Source organism: Teleopsis dalmanni, chromosome 2, assembly GCF_002237135.1.
Source record: "Teleopsis dalmanni isolate 2A chromosome 2, ASM223713v2, whole genome shotgun sequence".
NCBI classification, from domain to species: Eukaryota; Metazoa; Arthropoda; class Insecta; order Diptera; family Diopsidae; genus Teleopsis; species Teleopsis dalmanni.
The window spans coordinates 65949988-65968856 of NC_051847.1; the positions used below are offsets into that span (position 1 = coordinate 65949988).

The 18869-nt window shown below is 32.6% G+C and overlaps 2 protein-coding genes across 2 annotated transcripts in view; one reads left to right on the forward strand and one right to left on the reverse strand.

Annotated features, from left to right (window-relative positions):
- The first annotated feature begins 303 nt into the window (after positions 1-303).
- LOC119681341 (tumor necrosis factor alpha-induced protein 8-like protein) overlaps positions 304-18869 on the forward strand; it is a 29217-nt gene continuing 10651 nt past the window's right edge. The window contains exon 1 of the mRNA XM_038094505.1: positions 304-645. The gene's annotated coding sequence lies outside the window, so the exon portion shown is untranslated. The remainder of the gene's footprint in view (positions 646-18869) is intronic.
- Positions 14560-18541, reverse strand: LOC119674739. Its single transcript, XM_038085895.1, has 2 exons — positions 18515-18541; positions 14560-15252 (listed from the first exon to the last, which is right to left on the reverse strand). The coding sequence occupies exons 1-2, from the start codon at positions 18539-18541 to the stop codon at positions 14560-14562; spliced, it is 720 nt and encodes a 239-aa protein (XP_037941823.1).

Genomic DNA, 18869 nt, shown 5'->3' on the forward strand with positions numbered 1-18869 from the left:
TATAATAATATTAACATAATATAATTAGATGTTGAATTTACTTACAATTTGTGAACTCTAAAACTTATAAATAGATATATATCTAAATTTATAGATGGACTGAATATTAGTTAATGAAACGTACTACGATATTGTCAAAACGTCTGTTAACTGTGGTGAAAATGAAAGTCTGTTTTAAAATGTAAAAATCACTTTAACAACACTGACTTTGAGTACAAATTTTATTCGTGGTGAATTTAACAACTCAACATGAATGAAATGTTATGGAAATAATGAATTTTATTTCTCAGTCGCGTACAAAATAATGGGAGTCTTGTGAGTGTGAAGACGGAAATTTGTTGTGTCGGAATTTTGTGCGTGAAGTATAAAAACAAAAGGAAAAAATAGATAAATTAAGCAATTTTTAATGATAATAAAAAAAATATAACAGGTGTTTTGTGTGCAAAGCGATATAAAGGAAAAAAAAACTATCGTAAAGCAATTGAAGATCACTGAAAAAGCGCCTGAGCAATTAATTGAGTAAATAAAAACAATAAAATAAATTACAGGCGAAGCAATTAATAACAGTGAATTTACTAAATAAATTGAAGAAAAAATAATTGAATCGAAATTTATCTACTGCACTAGGAATTAATTAAATCAAAGGTAAATTCTTCTATTGATTGATCTAAATAAAAACAATACATTCCTTAAAAGAAAAAACATATAAACAAAATGTAAACAAACAAATAATCGTAGTCACTGTATATGTCATCATCAGAGTCAGAGTTGATATACAATGAATGGATTGTTTATCTGCCTGTCGCCTACCGCCTGCCTCCTTTCTGAGTTGGCTTGGCTTGGTTTGTCCATTCAACATATTTAAGGGTAAAAAAGTTAGTCACGAATAATGAAACTAATTTTTAGTTTTTTTTCTGCATATTCTATTTACTTAGAAAAGTTTTCTGGTTTTTCACTGTTTATCATTTTGCCACAACATTTGCGGTGTCCTTCCTTTGACCACCACTCAACGACGCAAAAAAGCTCATAAAATAACTGCACCCAAACGTCCTGCACACACACGTACTCATCCCGTCACTTGGGACTATGAATACCAAATGTTTGTTTGCTAGGACCTTCTGCTTCTGCTGCTCCAGTTGTCCTTTACTATGCCTACCAACAGTAACCGTGCCCTTGAGGATATTAAATTCTAAAAGCCTAATAAAGAATATGCAACTTGAACTTTTTGGGTTTTACTATCGACCACTAAAATATACGTACGTACGTACGTATGTGTATGTCTTAATTGAAATTTTCATATAACTTCAAGTAAGCCTATTAGGCTGAGCCCCTCTCAATATTGATACCCGTAATAATAGCAATTGAATATAATTGAAATTATGAGCTGCTCTTGTTCCACATTCGAATGATTGTTGGATATGTTGTGTCTGGTTTTTTCATTTTTATTATAATTTGCAAATAGGTCGATACTTTATTTAATCTTTTAATAGCTAAATTAACTAATGAGCTTTGAATGTCTACTTCAGATCTAGCTTGAGTGATAAGATAAGACTTTTTCTTAAATAATTGGTGCATTATTTTGTGTTATTCTATCAACAAAAATCAATTTTCATATCTAAAGAACACTCTCAGCACTGAACAAGAATAAACGACATATATATGTGCACTTAAGACCCAGATTGACTGATAAGATAAGATGTTCTTCTTAAATAATTGGTACATTGTTTTGTGTTGTTCTCTCAACAAAAAATAATTGTCATTGCTATAATATTAATATTAGATTTTCTTTTTTTGGTCCCGAAGAAGAAAATCTAATATTAATATAATTAATATTAATATTAATACTAATATTATTAATATTAATACAGTCCTAACTCTCAGGGTTAAGAAATACACAGCATTGGACAAGAATAAGTGACATATATTTCTAGAGATATCTAGGAATAGGGATAATTCTTAATATTAATATTAAGAATATTTATATTTTTAAATTATATTAATTGAAGAATATAAATATCTTAGAATATTAATATTCTATTATTAATAAAATAGTATATTAAAAGATTATTAAATACTGAAAAAACAAACAATTCTCAACATTAATTACTAAAGAAATTAATTCACACCATAACAACTTTGACTGAAAATATATCACAAAAGAACGGGAACCCTTTTAAGACTAACTAAAATTACGAAAAATCTTCTGACGTCCGTCTTTACAGGATAATGCGTAAAGCCAGTAAAGACATTTGCAGAAGCTATTAACAGGAGAGCATAAAAGAAACTTGTTATATCTCTCTGCAGTTCTCTCAAAAAAAGATTTTAATTTTAATTAATTGACAAATCTGGGCCCATGGGAACCAACAAGGGTCACCGTTTGGTTTCTATTGAAAATGAGCAAAAGTGTAAGTGTAAACTATCAGTATAAAATTCAAATAGAACAAAAGTTTAAAAAAAGAGTTTGCAAAAACTACAACAAAAACTGGGAAACAAAACTTAGGTGAAATGTAAGCAAGGTCTTTCCACAATCCGTTTTAAAACAGTATCCTCTTGGAGATTTCGGTTGTCTAACAACAGAGTTCTACCATAAAGAAACCTTCACTTGACATCTTTGAAAATATATGTCGCTTATTTTTGTCTAAGAAGTTCTGAAGAAATTTTCGCTTGATATGTCTGGAGATATACATATGTAACTTATTCTTGGCCAGTGCTGTGTATTTCTTAACACTGAACTGTCTGTACTTTACTACAGTTTAAGCTTAAAATTTCTGTTAAAATTTAACCGCTCGCAATGATAGTGAAATAATATGGGATGTAAGCAAAATTATTTATATCAAATATGTTAAGAAAGTCTATACCTCCGAAAACCGAAAAACTCTAACAAAAAGATTTTGTATATAAAGTGTGCATATTTCTTTAAGCTTCCAGTTAGTAAAGAAAACTCTATCTATTATAAAGTCTAAAATTTTTAAATAATTTAGTATCCTACTCTTTTATTTGTTATTATATGACCACGAAAACTTTAACCATTTCATGAAAAGTACTTCACATAACACATAGACTTCTATTAAACAAGTTTTCAATGCAGTTTAAGTGAATAATAACATGATAATGTTAAAAACTATTTTCAGAAAAAAAACTCTGATTAAATATAGACTAAAGACATACAACTTGATTATCAACTTGATATTAATGGCTCACTTCAGTCTACACTACCATCTTCATCTCTGATTTCTGTTTAATGTCTAGTTCCTCTCTATCTGGATAGATTTAACTTATATAATTAAATGAAACTATCACATTGTATGACTATCAATCTGTCTAACTATACTTTGCATGGTGGCGACCTAACATAAATATCTATCCCAACTCATAAGCTAATGAAAACTAAAAAAATCAACTGAAAATAATAAATAAACTTGTAATTAATGAACTTTTCTTTACAAAAAAAAATTTTATTAAAGACTTTACTGTTTTTTTTTTATAATTTTAATTTTTCACAATTCGAGCGTCTAACCCTAGACCTCTTTCCTATTAGTTTCTTTAGCACTAACATAGCACATAAATTTAAAATACCGTCACCTGTTTAACATAATATGCTCAATGTTATGAGTAATACTTTAGGTTAGAGTGAAATGACACCAAATCGTACTTCAGCTGTTAGACCACAAACCATAGGTCTAACATAGAGATAGGTCTAGACATAGACATAGGTCTATGTTAGACCATAGACCACACATAAATCATGTTTATACATCAGATCAGACTGACCACAAGAAATTATTAAAAAATCTAAGTGGTTATCGTACGGACAATATCAAAACACCACGGTTTCTCCATTCAAGTAACAAAAGATCGACCTGATAAGACAAAATATCTCCCTGACATTTAAATGTGCTCGGACCCCCAAAGATTTGTAATCCTGTACTGGCCAAAAATGTATTGACAAATATAGTGAAGCTCAGTTCTCTCCTTATCTGCAAAGCCTCAACCACCTCAGAAGTTATTATAGGACAAACCAATTCTTTTTTAACCTATAAAATTTACTGGCCTATCTTCGCCGATACCGTAGTTATGAGTAGGTTCTATTTTAGTTGAAGTACCTGACTGTTGTGTTTCATTAAGACCAACTGAGTATTGCGATTTGACAAAAATGTACACCTACCCTGGGTGATACCCAACTCAAACTAAGGACGTGTGCGAGTTAGGCTAAGTTGATGCTAAACCAAATGGGAGATTTTTTGGGATTTTTTTCACTGCACACATTTTGCCATTTATCAACATCAATACAATCGACACATCAATACATTATCGACACAACTTAGAATTTCCCTCATTTAGAACGCAACTTAGCCTAACTCGCACACGACCTAAGTTTATAGTATAAATTCCTATACATAGGACTGTTCTAATGCTATTTTATAGGTTCAAACTCTAGTACTAGGGTATTATCAGCAACTACAAAGTTGAAGAACATACAAGGTTTCAGTCTTATTTATTTTTTGTTTTTTTACTTCAAATTGCTATTTGTGTATGGCCGATAGTGACTCCATCTTTCTATTTAGTTGCTACGTTAATGTCCAGTTCTAATGACTAGATATTTCACATGCGAGTATAAATTTAAATACATTATATTATATATATATATAAAAACGACTGTACGCATTCATTGTAGTTTGACGCAATTTGCACGTAACTACTTTGCCGTTTGTTGTGGCCATGAAAGGTAAACCTAAACAGTTTCCTATTTTTGGAGTGGTTTTATTGACTGCTATGGTTAGTATAATTAACAATGTAAAAAAACTTTTAATATTTAAATTTTATTTCATATTCCCTTTAAAACGAATACAGTTAAAAATAACATAGATAGCACTTAATTGTGGTTTTTAAGTATTGGAAAGAAGACTATTATAACTGTTTCGTTTTTTTCCAATTAAAATACAATACACATCAATTGTTAATTATTACGATAATAAATAAAACTTAGTCCAAGGTTTGGTATTTGTTTAAATTTGTATAATAGAAACATTATAGTTCTCCAACTGTAGTTCGTCAAGGAAATGTTTGCAAATTGGATATACATTAATATATTTTATTTTTTAATTTAAATCAGTTTCTTCAACTTTTAAATATAAAAATATATAAACAAAAGTTTAGGAAATTAAAATTTATTGTTTTAATTTCCGTTGTTTATATTTTAAACACGAGTGCTTAATGCAAAAATTTCTTTGACATATGTTTATATATACATTCGTGATTTATTTTTAGGTTATATGTTATTATATATATATAGAGTATAGTGTATTAAATTTTTTAGACTGTTGATATTTTTAATATGATATGATACCGAAACATTAAAATGAATTAACCTAAATTGTTAAGATATTCTAAATGAGATATTCTAACTCAGGTGGAGTTAGGCTGACTGACCGGCTAATCTGCCTTGTAATTGCTATATCACTACTATATCACTGTGATCACTATATCACTGTGAAAACAAAATTTGACTGTTTGGTGCGGTTTACACGCTGACGCCTCCATTGGTCCTTATTTCTTTCGAAATGAGGAAGGAACTGTCGTTATGGTGTATGGCGAGCGCTATTGATCTATGCTGACTGAATTTTTGTTTCCTAAAAATAATCACTTAAACATCGTCAACATTTTGCATTTCGTTCCAATAAGACAGCGCAAATCACCGTACAACGCGCTTAACAATAGATTGATTACAAAATCAATTTGGTAACTACTTTTTTTCCAAAAGTGATATGTTTACTGGCCCCCTTGTTCGTGCAATTTGACGTCTCTCGCTTACTTTTAATGGGGACATGTTAACTCATTGCTTTATGCCGACAAACCATTAACTCTTAATTTATTAAAGAAAATAATCAAAAATTGGACTGATCGAATGGACCATGTAACTCATAGTCGTGGCGGACATATGCCGGAAATCATAATCAAAAAATAAATGTCACGAAATTATCTTCCAGTTTATAATAAAAAAAAAATTCATTCCAATAATATTTCTGTCTTGTATTATCGTTTTATCTCATGCAGCTAAAAACAGACACGATATATATATACTCCTATTCAATATATTATCCACTTCAAGATAAGTTATAGCTTTTATAATAGCGATCGATTCTGCCTGAAAAACATTTTAGTGATCAGAAAATCTATAACATACAAAGCCTTCATAAAAACTCTTCTGCGTCGGTGCTTATATGTACTGTTAAACTCTTCAATATGGAGTTCTATTGTATTAAACATCGAAAAAATAATGGTTTTAGTTAATGATTCATTGGTGTTTTCTGCAGCAAATTCATTCTAAATAGAAGTGTAAATATTTTTATAAAACATTTATTTCTATGGATAATATTGTAATATCACTCATTAGATGGAATATTGTGTAGGACGTTTGTTATTATTTTTTACACAAAAACAATGAAAGACAGTTCTATATACAAACCTTGTACATACAGCCCAGATCAAAGTTAAAAAAATATAAACTCATATACTCAACACGAATTGTTTTTATAAAATATATAAGGAAATGTAAATAACATCAAATGCAGTATTCAATATCTAAAAGTTGCACTTTGATTGCAAATATACAGAGATCCATTGCAGCAGAGATCCCAAAGAACACCCGACCAATATGCATTCTTCTCGAATAGAATGGAAACAAATAAAATTGTTTCTGTGTTTTTGTTTATTTTGATAAAAATGTTTCTATTTATTTGCTTGGACTGAAATTTATGCATATTTTTTAATTATGTATGCAGACTTGATTGCGGTTGTATTAAAATACACGGAAAATGTTTACACATTACCAAAAATATAAAATTTTTACAGTTAATACGATTATTTATGGTAAACATGGTAATCTGACTGAGTTGAGTAACCAACCCAAATGCTTCCCACTGCCCATGGAGGAATTAGAATTTGTTGGCTGGCAGCTTGTGTGGCGGAATTGTGCGCCCAATTAAAATAATCACAGGAAATCATTTTTCTTCTGCATTTTCAAAAATTCTCTCTCAATAAAATTTTTATTTAAAAACTATAAAATTTGAATTTTAATTAATATTCTTTAGAATATTCTTTATATTCTATAGAAAAATACTTAAGTATTGACTAAATATTTTAAAAATAATTTTTAAATATTTTCTTAATTAATATTATTATTGTAATTAATTGTAACAAACGGTGAATGAAGGTCTGATGATCAGGCCTTCAATTTTCTTAGAATTGAATGACGTTAATTAATAAATTATTACATTAAATTACAATAATTAAATAATATACATTATACAATATAAAAATACATTATATATTAAATAATTTCTAAAAAATACTTAATTTTGTTTTACAAAAATTACTTCAATCTATTACGCTGTACATTTATTTTCTTGAAGATAAATAATATTGTATTGATAAAAAAAATTATTTCAATATTTTAAAAATGTTTTAAGCACAGATAAGATTTTAATATACTATATATACAAAATTTTATTTGGTCAAGACCAACTGTATGATATTCTATATTCTAAAGCAATGAATATTTACAAAGCGAAGAATATTAAAAAATATATGTTTGGTACTATAATTGTATTAATTATATAAATAATCTAAATAATAAAAATTTAATAATAATTAAAAATTACTAATTTAGAAAAAACAAAAATCTCTTAAAACAATTTTAATATATAACAAAGCATATGAGAATTATAATTTATTCAACTATAAACTAATCCTTACATGATCACGCTCTGTGACTATGTAAGAGACATTTTAAAAAACTGAGTTCATTTAGGTCAGAAAGCATATACAATAATTAATGGAGAAAAAATGTAAATCATGTGGGTCATGTGTTTGACAAGTTACTTATAGAGTTTATAACCGGGTTTATGAAAGTCACGATTATAGAGAGAGATAGCATCTAAAGGGTTTGACACGTAAACATTTAAAACATTTAATTGAAAAAAAAAATCTATTATATTTAATATATATTGATCCAAAATATTGTAGGGGGCTTGGACTCTGAATTTTCATCTCCCTTCCTTATATATACCTTTATCCAAAAGGGTAATTAATTGTCTAAAAATCATTTGTCAATTATTTTTGAGGATTTTAGACTGAAGATTTTTTCAGTTAGACTTTTTTGATAGCCTATACAAGTATATTGAAAAATCACGCCCCTTTCTCAAATTATGTTTTAGGTGTCTTGGGCCAAGGGTTTATTTCCCGGATATATGCCAAAAAATCGAAAACGCCCTATATATTCTAACACAATATATTAATGATTATGATAAAATACATTATATATTAATTACATGTTATTTATACATTTATATTTATTTATATTGATTAAGTGAATATATTAGTTTTCATTGTATATAGTGCAATTGACTTGCTGATAAAATAATGTTTCGAAAGAATTTTGAAAATGTACAAACGAGATAATGCATTTTTCTTCATCAAATAGTTAGTCATAATTTGTGTTAACCAATAATACTAAAATGCGATCTTATAAATGATTTTATTTTAATTAATACTTGTAAAATATTAAAGCTAATAGATATTAAAAAATGTAATAAATTGTAATAAATTTAAAAATGTAATAGATTGAGATATTGATTTGGAGATATTGTTAAAAATTTCGATTTAACTTCATGAACTTAATTACTATGAGTATTCATTTTATAATACACAACATTCTACAAATTAAAAATAATTTAAATTAGGGGTATAGGAGTATATTTAGCTTAACGTATAAATACCTAAACTTAAAATGTTTAGATACTTAAATGTTAGGTGAAATGTTTAAAATGTTCTGTTAATAGGCAGACGACATACCATCCAATGGATGCTATTTACTCAACTTAAAGATTTGAAATATGCTTCTTTTATATGTCTATTTTGGCATAGTAAAGGAAGAAGTTAGATTATGAGCAACTGATATGTAGAGTACCTACATCTTCCCCTCAATTCAATTAGAAGTCGTGGAACTAGAATGTGTGTAGTCAATAAAATACTTTGGAATTATTATAATAAATAAAAGCAAATCAGAAAAATATTATTACTAGAATCAATAAGGCTAAAGATTTAACTTAAAAGATATGTAAAAGCAGCCAATATATCCACTCTAACAATACTTCTCATATTCTATACCAACATAAGGACAATTCTATTTTATAAAAATGAAATATGAAAAAGTACCACTACCATCCAATCAAGAATTTAGACTTTAATAAACCAATGCCTACGAAGAATGTTGCGTATATGGTGGACCCTGTGAATAATCAATGTAGATCAGTCGCCATATATCCACCCTAACAAAACTTCTAATATTTTATACCAACATAAGGGCAGTTCGATTTTATATAAGTAAAACAAGTAAGAGTACCACTATAATTCAGTCAAAAGTTCAGACTTTTATAAACTAATGCTTTTGAATAATCTTGCGTATCATGTGGTCCCTGAGAATAATCAATATGGATCCATAAACTCGGATATGTCCAACTAAAGCAACAGAAGAAAATCAGAAACGCAAATAGTGCTGTACACTTTAAGAAAACAATAATTATATTTAATTCAAAATAAATAATTTCAAAATTTAAATTTATTATATATTTTATATTATAGTAATGTTCAACGGACACTATACTAGGTTAGTTTAATAAATATCTATATTAATACCATATCTATTAATTTAGATTCAAAAATTTTAAAATCTAGAAATCGGTAACGATTTATAAATTCACCAGGTTTTAGGCACTCTAGTGTCATAACCGATGCCTTATGCTTCACCTAGGAGGACCGAATTTTATACATAAACAATTTCATACATACATACATATACTATAAAATCATCTAAATAGCTTATCATAATTAAATAATTATCACCTAAGCGGTCATAGGCTTATTGAGTAAAAGTGCTTTAGAAATACATACACACTAATTCAAAATTATAATCTTTCAAATCTAATGTAATAGAAATTCCGTCATGAAGATATACTATGCTTCAACCTATACTTCTAAAAGATCACCTAAATAACTTATTATAATAATTCAATAAAGCTCTTGTAGCAGTGCAACATCCAAGCGGTTATGGACCTATTGAGTAAAAGTACCTTAGGCACTAACTCGTGTTTTATGAAGCAAAGATGAATAACACATACATATGTACAGTAATCTACCCTATAACGCGTTAGATTGGTTCCGCGTTATAGGAGTATATCCCGTATACTCATGTGCAAAGGTACGCGAAGCTAATTGTGAACTGTACAAATCTCCGCGTTTTATGGGAGAATGCCCGTGTGATACTGGGGATTGAAATCGCGTAATATGAAAACGCGGGGGGAGGGGAGGGGGGTTTGGTAACTGTATATTGATAAATATATATCAATATATTGATAATTATAATAACAAAACAACAATTTAAAGATATGAATATCTAAATCTGAATTTTATTCAAAATTTTTCTTCTACTTAAACTTAGTGAAAGAAAGTGTGACTTTTCGACTTTGTTCAGTTCACGCTTAATCCGTCTATGAAGTCTATGAATAAAAGCACTACTATTGATTTTGAACTGTGAACTCACCTATAAAATTATTAAATTTTTTTAATCAATTCCACTGATTGCGTAGTCATAATTATTTCTTAAATAAGTGCTTTAATTAACGCTGAGTAATTCGTTTTATGCTCTCGAGACGCCGCTGGAAATAGTGTCAACATTAATGACTCACAGATAAAAATGTTAAAAATGAAATAAAATAAATGATGAAAACTCATGTAAATATTGAAGAGAAAAAACTATTGAATAATGTATAAAATTAATGAACTCCGAGATTGTGTGTTAAGTGGAAGCAGTGAAGGCATCGGATTTTGGAAGACCTTGTATGAGGTTAAGATTTTATTTGCTTTTGAACTTGTTTCGTTCAAGCAAAACTAGAAAGAGACAACAGATTTTCTATGCATGTGAATACTTCCTAAGCTGCCCAGCAGGCTTTTGTTATGCAAACGAACTGCACATTTCCGGAAAGATAAACAATAAAATATACTCGTACTACTGCAGATAATAGTACATAAATATTTATTATTTTCTGTTCTACATTCAAATATATACGACTATATTGTATTTTAGCAATGATCTGTTCACCTTGCTAATTAATAAAACTCTAAAAATTTTCAATGTTAATAAACTTTTATTCAACTTTTTACAGAGAGAAAAATCGGAACGTTCTCCTCAATCCAAACAAAAAACTTAAAAATATTTGAAATTGAATTTTACTTTTTAAATTCAATAAATGCACAGCCAACTGGGTCGCCACAGTACCCCCTCCTAGCGATGGAGTACTAGCAACAACGCGACACCACAACTAAGTCGACAACACCACTCTTAATCCCGAAATTCCGCTAACCTTGCTGGGAAACGCACTACTCTACCAGCTCGTGTCACTTTCGGAATCGGCAACAGGGATTCACGCCTACAATCACCAGAAGTCACTAACTGATCACCATTCAACAACGCTGAAGGCTGACGCGTTTCTGGAACAACCTGTTCAAGATCATCACACGTTAAGTACGCCGCCTTCAACCTATCATTCGAAACAGTCACCTCTCTCCCACGGCAAACAATAACAGACGTCTTCTCACTACGACTCAGCACCTCAAATGGACCTTCGTAAGGCTGCTCAAGTGGAGCTCGAGCACGATCCACTCGAAGAAAAACGTGCTTACAATTAATAACGCCACGCGGAACATACACAGATGGATGACAATGTCTTGTTGATTCAACGGATTTAACCTTAGCTAAAGCCCTTCGCAACGCCGACACAAAATCAGTCTCGGACGACTTCTGCTTGAAATCCGAAAGCATCTGCCCTGGAACACAAAGAGGATTTCCAAACAACATCTCTGAAGGACTAGCATTTAGGTCTAGCTTCGGTGTCGTTCGCAATCCCAACAACACAAGCGGAAGAGACTGCGTCCAATTACTTGAGGAATGACATCGAATGGCTGCCTTCAATGTTCTATGGAAACGTTCAACCATACCATTTGCTTGAGGATGATAAGCCGTGGTATGAAAGTGTTTCACTCCAAGCAATCTCGTCAGTTCCCGAAATATAGCAGACTCAAACTGCCGACCCAAATCAGTGGTAATAGCCTGCGGAGAACCAAAACTTGCCACCCAACCGTCGATAAAAGCCGCTGCAACTTCTTCTGCCGTAATGCCCGACAGAGGCACAGCAACAGGCCACCGAGAAAAACGATCGACGCAAGTCAAACAATAACGCTTCCCCTGAGACAAAGGCAATGGACCCACAATGTCAACATGAACATGCTGGAACCGACTATCAATATCAGCAAACGAACCAATTGGTGTTTTAGTATGCCGCTGAATCTTGGACTTCTGACACGCAATGCAACTACGCACAAACACAGCTACATCCTTAACCAAACCAAGCCAAACATACCTAGCCTGCACCAATTTCCGCGTTGCTCGAATACCAGGATGAGCCAAACCGTGGAGTTTTGAGAGTACCAGCTGCCGACAGTTTGCGGGAACAAAAGGACGAACACGACTGCCTGACACATCACAGTACAGTTCAATACTCGAATCCGGCAATCTCAACTTCTTCAACCCAACACCATCTTCAGACTGGCTCTTCAGCTGAGCGAGCAACTCTGCATCAGTCTTCTGCCCCTCAGCAATTAACTCAATAACATTTGCCTCCAACTGAACCGTAGCAACCCGAGACAAAGAGTCAGCCACCGTATTATCTGCACCAGCCAGATGACGAATATCAGTGCAATACTGACTAATAAACTCCAGCTGTCTTGCACGACGAGGAGATGCCTTCTCACTTATTTGCCTGAACGCAAACGTTAAAGGTTTGTGATCCGTAAAAATGACGAAATCACGTCCCTCTAATGCATACTTAAAATGCTGGACAGCTTGATAGATAGCAGTCAACTCACGATCATAGGCACTATACTTAGTCTGCGCTGGACTCAAACCTTTTGAATAAAATGCCAATGGCTGAGTCACACCTTTCACTACTTGTTGGAGAACAGCACCCACCGCAACGTCTGAAGCATCAGTCGTGAGCGTCAATTGTGCATCCAGAGCCATGAAGTTAAGCAACGTAGCTTGGGCAAGATCATTCTTGCAAGACTCAAAAACCTCTACATCTTCTGGAGTCCAAGAAATCACCGACTTATCATTCTTGCGGTTACCTGGTGTAAGATGAAACAACCGCTGCTGATTCTGCACAGCGTTACGCAGAAACGGCCGATAAAAGTTCACCATGCCTAAGAATTGTCTTAGCTGTTTCACCGTTGCTGGCAGAGGAAAATCACGAACAGCTTGAACTTTACTCTGCGGAGGACGTAAACCCTTTGCACTAATAACGTGCCCAAGGAACTCGATCTCGGAACAGCCGAACTTACACTTGGCAAAATTCACGGTCAAACCAGTTTCTCTAAGTCGATCTAAAACCAGCCGCAAATGCATTCTGTGTTCTGCTTCATCTTTTGACGCAATTAAAATATCGTCGATGTACGCAAAAACGAAATTAAGATCACCTAGAGTCTCATTCATAAAACGCTGAAACGTCTGGGCAGCATTACGGAGACCGAAAGTCATAAAGCGAAACTCGAACAGGCCAAACGGAGTTGTAATAGCTGTCTTCGGAATGTCTGCCAGTGCAAGCGGTATCTGATGATACGCTTTCTGCAAATCTATCTTCGAAAACATAGTTTTACCATGAAGAATACTCGTCACATCATGAATGAACGGAATCGGATACCGATCAGGTTTAGTTTGCGCGTTGAGCATGCGATAATCGCCACACGGTCTCCAACTTCCATCGCCTTTGCGAACCATGTGAAGTGGACTTGCCCAACAGCTTTTCGAAGGTTGACAAATCCCTGTCTGAACTAAAAATTGGAATTCCTTCTTGGCTTCTTCAAGTTTGGCTCCAACTAAACGTCGGGGACGAGCAAATGACGGCGCACCAAATGTCTCGATGCAATGTTCAACCTTAGTAACTAAACCCATCCGATTTGCACTCATAATGCCTAAATCACGGTATTCATTAACCAGCTCAGCATAAGCTGAAACTGAACCACACACACGCACAGTATCTTCTTGAGACACAGCAGCCTTACCCTTCATCATCAAAGTCGTCTTCGAATCAACTAACCGCTTCCTTTTCAAATCCACTAACAAGTCATAGTGATTAAGGAAGTCGGCTCCAACAATAGGACAGCTAACATCCGCAATCACGAACGTCCACGGGAAATGTCTACGCAAACCCAAAGACAAAAGCAGTCGACGCTCGCCAAATGTTTGAATAGGCGTACCATTAGCGGCATATAAATTAACTGATGCAACACTGTTAGCCCTTTGCTTCCAACGACAGAACGACTTCGGTAAAACTGATATGTCCGCACCAGTATCAATGAGAAAAACGGTCGACGTGGCGGGATCTTTAATACTAAGTCGAGCTATACGAACACTAACCCCTTCTCGGCTCGACGACGTAGAAGGAGTGCCTAGTTTTTTGACTGATGAGAGCTTGCCACAAAACTACAGGGCTGCCGACAAGCATTAGCTCTATCACCGAACCTTTCGTGATACCAGCACCAATCTGGATGACTTCCTGGTCGGAAACGAGTTCGCCTACGTCTCCTCGATGACGATCGACTTTGCACCGACTCACTACGACGTAAATCCAAACGACTCAGACGCTGTTCGATTTGCTCAAGCCTTCGTAAAATCACAGCATTCTCAGAATAGGCTGGACAATCAGAGGCTGACGCTACAGCTATCTGTTGAAAATCACCCGCCTCGCAAATACGATCTGCTAATTTCGCCAGTTCTGCTAGTGCCACGTTCGATGCCTGCAGAATAGCGCGCACTTGTGGTGGCAAACGCTTCAGCCAAAGAGACTTAAGGAACTCATCGCTCACCTTGTCTTTAGCTAATGCTGTCAACTCCGTTAGCAACTGTGTTGGGCGTCTATCACCAAGTTCAACTTCTGACAACAACCGTTGAATCTTCCGCTGCTCGCTCTCACTGTACCGCTCTATGATGCAAGCCTTTAAATTAGCGTATCTTCCAGTTTCAGGAGGATGAAGCACTGCATCACTTACATCGGCGATAACACTTGACTCAATCGCTGCTACTACCGTGTTGAACTGTGTGATATCACTCGTAATGGCAGCTACTGCGAATTGCGCCTCGATCTGAGCAAACCAAATCTCCGGTCGCTCGTGCCAAAACGGTGGCACCTTCACTGCTACACGGTTTACGACACTTCCACTATCAGAAGCCATTACTACACCTTCGTCTGCAACTGACATCACAGCTCGATAATTAGATATTTAGCTCAGAAGTTAATATTTCTAAATTTAAACTTTTTCGATATCACGTCGGGGTCACCAATTTAGCAATGATCTGTTCACCTTGCTAATTAATAAAACTCTAAAAATTTTCAATGTTAATAAACTTTTATTCAACTTTTTACAGAGAGAAAAATCGGAACGTTCTCCTCAATCCAAACAAAAAACTTAAAAATATTTGAAATTGAATTTTACTTTTTAAATTCAATAAATGCACAGCCAACTGGGTCGCCACAGTATATTTACATATATCCCACATATGTGTATGCGTGTATGCGTTGCTCAACGGCCTATAAATCAATTGTGTTTGCTTTTTTAATATCCGCGGGTATTATTTTTAATATTCGTTTCAAGTTTATTTGCCGATTAATTACAATGTTTTCCAGTGCATTAATGAAAACGATAACGAAATGTTAACAATATTAACAAGAGACTAGCGTACAATAATTAATTTTATTGCAATCTTATCTATGATAAATTTATTTTATTGCGCTTGTATATGCTTTTTAAGATTTCTACTTATACGGTATATGTACTTGTGTATTATCGCAATACTTATGGATTAATTTTTTTTCCCTTAATAAAAAGTTATTATATTAAAAAATTTAATACAATATTCTAAATATAAATTTTATTACTCTCACATAATTATTTTCAATAATTAATTAAATTAAGTGGGAAGTATGACAGTACCATAAATGAGAAAAATTTTTGATTGCAGCAATGACTCAAAAAGTACTTCATTTCTGTGACATCACTAAGCATCAGCAAACTTTACAGTAGACAATATAATGGAAAAATATCATGGAGTCTCTATGTCTAGTATATGTGGTAGCGGAAATACTTTATCGTATACCGCAACAGTTATTGCCACCGCAACGATCACAATAGCAAATTATTGTATTTAATTTTTTTCACATCTTATTTTTTTTTTTTTTTATAAAATTAAAATGTATTAAAAACTAACCAAATATAATTTTATTTAGAATGACAGTTTCAAATAAAAAAAAATTTTAAGATTTACAAGTATTATCGCCTGTATCATAATCTTTACAAGATTAGTCTCTCTGAAAAGACAGAATATCCTCTCTGCTTGATAGCGGATGCGACATTTTTACATATTCTCTGCAACTTAGTTTGCTGTGATCCAAAGATCAGAAGAGGTGTTAGATAACTCTCGCTCCTGCCTAAGGGGTAGTTATACGCAAACACATAACTTCAACTGGTACGGGCGGAATTTCTCGGAGTTCCAATGGGCGTTCATCGACGCAATATACTGATGCGTGTGTAAATAACATCTTCACGACAAGTATCTACGTAAAATTCTGTACCTTTATTCTCTGCAACTATTTGGCTTTAATCAAGGGTAGGAGTAGTCTGCAAGTTCGGGATTTCTTAAAAGTTATTATAAATAAATCAATATCATTAAGAAATGACAAAATTGAAAACATTTTTATATGTTTTATATGTAAATTGTAAGCAAACAGACTATTTCATATGCATAAATCAGCTTATGACAGTGGGAACGACCTAATCTTAACTTTAGTAACGTAAGTAGTATTAGCTGCAGTGGATACATGATATAATTCTGTACTTGCACTATTGTACTTAACTTGATAAATATATAGTGATATGTGTCATATTTTTCATGAAACTCATACCAAGTTCATATAAATGCTAAATAGGTTCGATAAGTCTAACTGTAAATATAGTATAATTCCACATTCTGAGTTAAATGTGGAAACATCATTATATATTTTTTCTGATTATCCTAAAAAAATAGGTCTAGTTTGAAATATATTATGACTCAACGTTACACATAAAATAATAGACTTCAATTATTCGTGTGTGAAGAGAGAGAACTCACTTATTCGTGTGTGAACATTTTATGAATTGTTAGACTTAAATTTTTTTTCTTATTCTATTTTGTTCTATTTAAACATTTACGTCTATTAAAGCACCCAACCAATTCTGAACGAAAAAAAAAAATAATTATAATTACTCCCTCTTGCAGTTAAAGGCAATGTTGGGTGTTGGCATATCACCACCCACAGAGAAGCCGATTTACTTAATGTATCCTTAATCGCCTTCGCGAAAACAAAAGGCATTCTGAACGACTTTGGTTTGACTTTGTCCTATTTCTGCTATGATGGTTTATTTACCAATATCCTTTTCGCATTGACCCAAATTCAAATTTAAAATAGGAAATAGTGACAGCAGAACCCAAAATTGCTTGTGGCATTTACGTACCACACATAAATCTGATTACAGAACTCACCTTAAAAATTGACCTTTTAATCAATTCTTGTCTTGAATATTTTATTTATTTTTTATTGTTTTGTTACAAAAATTTTAATATACTTAACATAAAAAAATATTATCATTATAAAAGATACTTAATTTTTTTATTTTCAGTTTTTTTGTGAAACAAGTTTTTTCGTTCATTCCACTGTGGATATTAATAATTCACGCATTTGTGAGTAGTTTCTTTGGTAAAAGGTATCTGAAAGCGGCGCAAAGTAGTTTTTGCATGACATGTGCCATAAATGCCATAAAAAATGCTCATTTCAATTTGTTAATTTATTTAGAAAACGCCAAAGAACAGAAAAAACCTGCCTCAATACAAGCAAATCATTTATATGCCATGAATTACTTACCACACGTATATGACATAAAAAGATACTCCTGTGTCTGTATCTGTATCTACAAAAGTATTTAGTGCAGCAATAGGCACAGATGTTTGCAGCTGATTGTAATGTCTTTGCATTTATTTATATATGAGTTCTTCCTTCCAATCTTCCTATCTGCACAAAACAATTTATTTTTAACATCACTAAAGGATTTTTTTTTGTACTGCTAACCTTCTTCAATGTAGCATTTGTACATTTGGTCTTCCATTCAAGTAGTTTGCATGAAAGTAAATCAATGAATGTGTTTACATGGCACCGACAGCTGTCAACGCAGAAGTAGATATTGAACTTCTTCCTGTACTCCAGCTCCGCGCCTAATCCGCTTCAGTTACACGTGCGTTGCTTTGTTATTAAATTCTCTACATTCATTTCCTTTCAAAAATGTGGCCTTATGTATTTTTTTTAATTACTTATACCCCTGAAGGTAAAGAAACTAGTTCCATGATGTTCAAGTTAAAGTGATTTTTACACCCTTCACACTACTGTTAACAGAATGGAAATTAAATATTTGTATTACAAACATACTAGATAGAGATACGAGTATGTTTGATAGAGTTGTAGAACTCTTGAGATTTGTATATCTACCCTGTGGGTGAAGTAATATTTCTCCAAAACCTAGTTTTCGAGTCACATTATATTTCGTGCATGATTACATACTTCATAAACAAATATTTCTTATTAAGTTTAAATACATCAATCAATAGTTTATCTTTCGTAATACAATTCGATCAGAATGTGGAATAATTTTCTAAAGATATCGATTGACAAAAC

Excerpts from the sequence above, each read along its gene's own strand:
- LOC119674739 (XM_038085895.1), bottom strand. The coding sequence starts at position 18,541 with ATGGAACTAGTTTCTTTACCTTCAGGG. Across the intron at positions 15,253-18,514 it reads TAGTTTCTTTACCTTCAGGG|ATCGAGGCGCAATTCGCAGT; the intron begins GTATAAGTAATT and ends TGGTTTGCTCAG.